We start from the raw sequence: 3,927 nt of genomic DNA, 5'->3' as shown, positions 1-3,927 counted from the left end.
GAGGTTCATTGGGCGGTGTCTGCGCAGGTTCGAATCTTGCTAATGTCGTTTATCTTGTGACTCTGCTAGGAAGTGTGATGAATGGCGTCGCCTCTGAGTGTGTAGCTCGTATCTCCTTGAACGCTGTTCTCTCTGATAGGGAAGCTTTCCTACCCTCTAACCTGGACGCTGCTCAGAGGAAGTACGCGCACGCCATCGCAGAGAAAGCCGGCTTAGTCCACACAACTCAACTCTCGCCGACAAGTTCCCTGAATAACGATACTTTACAAAGTCGGGGCTTCCTGTGCCTAGAAGCAGTAACTTATTGATTTAGGCGATACCGCTCCAAGATCACCTAAACGTGCGGTATATCTATCGAAAGTAGGCTTCCCAAATGGAACACGCTTCCACTGAATCTACGGCTTAGTTCCGAGTGTCTTCTGGTCGATCGAGTAGTAAGAGAGCCAACAGAACAGCAAGTGACATATCTTTCTCCATGGATCTCGATGATTACTCTCCAAAAAGTATCAAGTCAAGGTGAGCGGGAATAAGGAAACATCGTCAGTGGATGGGCCCGTGGCACAGATACTCTGGATCGGGAGGCTCGAGTACTTATATGACACGCTCGTTCGGCCAAAGCAGTGGCAGCAGCGTACGTTATTGCAAGCCTTGTTGGACTACTGCTAGGCATCCTCGTAGGCCTTGTTCGCGTCCGCGTCCTCAACGCAAGGAGATGGTCTTCTACCTTTACCATTCGGCCCTCCGCTGAATACACCTGCAGCAAGGGCCCTGCTTGAGTCGCCTCACCCACCATCTGGGCTAGGTGACGCAAGTACGATCTCCCTGGGGTCCTCGAAGTAAGGTGTACCACATGTTTTTGGCCAGGTTTAAATGACACTAGGACTCTCAAGCTGGGCACTCCATGGCGTGGTTCTCCGAAGAATCGATCGGCCTTCATGCCGTCTCCGGGTAAGCCTTTGGTCAGTACCAACGGACGTCAGTCGATACCGTTCCTGATGCATTGGCTTTGGGATGCACCTACTCTACTGTATCGAGCTTAGGTTCACCTGTGGCTGACATCGCTCCGCCTCCCGGCTTTGAGCATCTTTCTCCTTCCAGGAAAAATCCAACCGGTAAGCATGCTCACTCGTTTGCTTGTGAGTTTAGGCGAGTCAGGTGGAGCGAAAGTTGAGATTGACGAGCAAGTGTTAGATGCTCACATTGCGGGTATCAACAAGAGTCTGACGGCAGACCGCAGTGGACCGAATCAAGCGGCTCATAAATTCAATGTGGGCCGGTTTGTGGGCAGCCTTGCTTGGAAGCGTCATTACTTAATTCGATCCATGCTAGTGCTAGGGTTTATGCCTCCGCCTAGTAGTGTGAAACTGTAACCCTTGATGATCATTTTGTTTCAGCGGGAATCTCCCGAGTTCGTTCCGTCGAAGCCACCAAGACTTGGCCTAGCTCCGCCAAGTGTAACAGATCCGTCTGCAGAAGCTGCAGCGGCCATTGACGAGTCCATTGCGAAGTTGCTCGACAGCTAGCGGGGCGCACTTATTGTTTGTGTATTTCTATTGTTGATATCCAGCTCTGCTCAGTAAGCAGAAATCACACTTCTGCCTCCCTGTTGTCGAGCAGGACCATTCCATCATTTTTGTTCTATTAAACACATTTTCTATTTCTTGCTTGGAATCCGACAAATCAGTCAAGGTTGAGGCGTTACTCTACCCGCACGGCGCACAGCCAGAAAATATTATCATATTCGAGCAGTCGAGGGCATTCATAATACGGGCATTGGGCAATCTGCTTGTGGCCCGCTGGCTCATTCTGTTGTAGAAAAGTAGCATAGCTAGTGGGAATACAAAACGATCATTGAAAGCAGTGATGTTGCGAGATGATGTGTGGATGAGTAGAATGTCTATAGTCTATAAATATTTTTTGTTCATTTTTATCATTACGAGCCGCTACGGTGATGCTATATATGCCGGGATGCTTTGCTCCTTGCTGAGTCTGTGGTGGCATGCGTTTAAACCTCTTTTGTCATTTATGTGTACGTAGTAGAACCCTCATCACTGACAATTGCTTCAAGTCGTTACAGAATCCTTCATAGTGCTATTAATAGTAATCATTATAATACTCATTGCCGTTCTTCACTGTGATAATGCGTGTCAGCAACGGATGGCTCAGCACTTGAGTTTAGTTGCATTAGTCGGTCCCACTGTCTGCGAGGGATTTTGAGCGAACTCGAATAGAGAAAACACCCAATTCACCTTTCCTCATTATCAACTCCTGAGATAATGGACCAAAATGAGGCTCTATACGTGAGTGATGGAGTATTCAATGAATATGGATGGAGATGTGAATGGTGACAGTCGTGAATACTATTCATGACTGTCACCATCCACATCTTCAAGTCCTCTCCCAGTTGAGCAAGCAGAAGTGTGTGCTAGCTGGCCCGAAGGCTCACTGTTCGCCAGACGCCGTTGCGTGTTCGGTTGGCCACGATACGCTCTCGGTGAATCGCGGATTCCCAGATCTGATCGCCTTCTGAGTGTTCGCAATGAGCTTTAGATAGTAAGGTGACGAGGATAAGACATCACTGCCGACATCACGGGAAGTTGGTCTAAGCCTAATGCAGCGACCACCGGGGTGTGTGACTTATACACTCGAACGCTTACTTGTTACATAATGTAAGTGCTCCTCTCATTAACTTTATTAGTAGCTTGAATACCGCGATATTCATGATGAATTTCATTGACTCAAATCAGAGGGACACGCGACTTCGACGGTGAACACCCACTTGTCGAAATGAAGCGATATGCGCGGCTGCTTGCTCAACGTTAGCCACTGTCGGTGGTGCTGTCGTCATCAGTGATATGAGCCATGCTGCTTGTGATCTAGAAGCTATCAATGCAGAAGATGAGAGACTGCAGGCACGGGACGAAGCCGATAGGCGCTAAAATTTAGTGACTGAACCATTCTAGAAATGGTTCTGAACCATTCAGCGGTAGAATAAGCCAGTCAAAATTAAAATTAGTTGACTCAGTCGCGCGCCCCTCTTCACCCCATACAATGTTGGTTGGGGTCGTCACGAATGACATCATAGATGATTGTAAGCAACATTGTGGAGGGGGAGAGGGGGAGCATACCAGAGACTAATCACACACTGTTGTCTCTCTCTGTACATACTTTTGCGTTTGACTGTAGTGCGATTTGTGGCGCAGCGACGACAGGTATTGTGCGATATGGACATTGAGGGGGGGTGCTAGAAATGAACACCACTGCTATGTTGAGATGAGTCAAACGCAATTGCTTCAACTCAACAACATCTATACTGTCATAAAAAATACTCAGATGCTACGACTGGGATGTTGACTGAAAATGAGAGTAGGGATTCACGACATATACGACAGCAAAAATCGGGCGAAGCAGCGTGCGCAGCCAGGGAGGTCTCTACGCTCTGCTGGTGGTATGGTGTGACTTAATTGGAACCAGTGAAATCTCTCATTAAGCATAGTATTGTCATCATAGGTCAGAGTGGGCGACACGAAACGACTAGGTCTGGTGATAGCCAGAGGAATGTCTTTCACGAACTGCATGTCGCATTTGGAGAGGGACTTAGGCACACTTACTGTTAGTGGTATTTTTCCTTCAAAGAGACAGAGTACATCGCCCACACTACAACCAACGCGCTCAACGAACCGATAGTCATCTAGCAACATTATCTCAAAGCTTGGGTCCTCCACAAGTATCGCTAAAGGGTAACTCCCACTGCCCAGACTGCCCAGAGGCTTGTAAATCAGTCCGAGGCTCTTCAAGAGGAAGCTTTTGCCACATGCCGAGCCGCCCATGATCGCAATATTACAATTACGAGTTCGGCCTTGTCGAAGCATATTGATGATGGCCCTCGCGAACTCGGACTCCTTTATGCCATTGTTGATGAGAATT

At 48.1% G+C, this 3,927-nt stretch overlaps 1 protein-coding gene across 1 annotated transcript; it reads left to right on the top strand.

The window, feature by feature from the left end:
• Positions 1-1,040: 1,040 nt before the first annotated feature.
• On the top strand, positions 1,041-2,131 carry Pmar_PMAR020961 (hypothetical protein; the record flags this gene model as incomplete). The annotated part of the gene is made up of 3 exons (XM_002776918.1): positions 1,041-1,112; positions 1,156-1,268; positions 1,395-2,131. Coding segments are annotated over 3 exons (312 nt in total), but the record flags the coding sequence as incomplete, so codon positions are not given.
• Positions 2,132-3,927: the final 1,796 nt, after the last annotated feature.

This window comes from Perkinsus marinus (assembly GCF_000006405.1).
Source record: "Perkinsus marinus ATCC 50983 genomic scaffold scf_1104296952790, whole genome shotgun sequence".
Classification (NCBI taxonomy): Eukaryota; Perkinsozoa; order Perkinsida; family Perkinsidae; genus Perkinsus; species Perkinsus marinus.
Note: the sequence above shows the minus strand (reverse complement) of the source record. Positions and strands in the feature narration are given on the sequence as shown.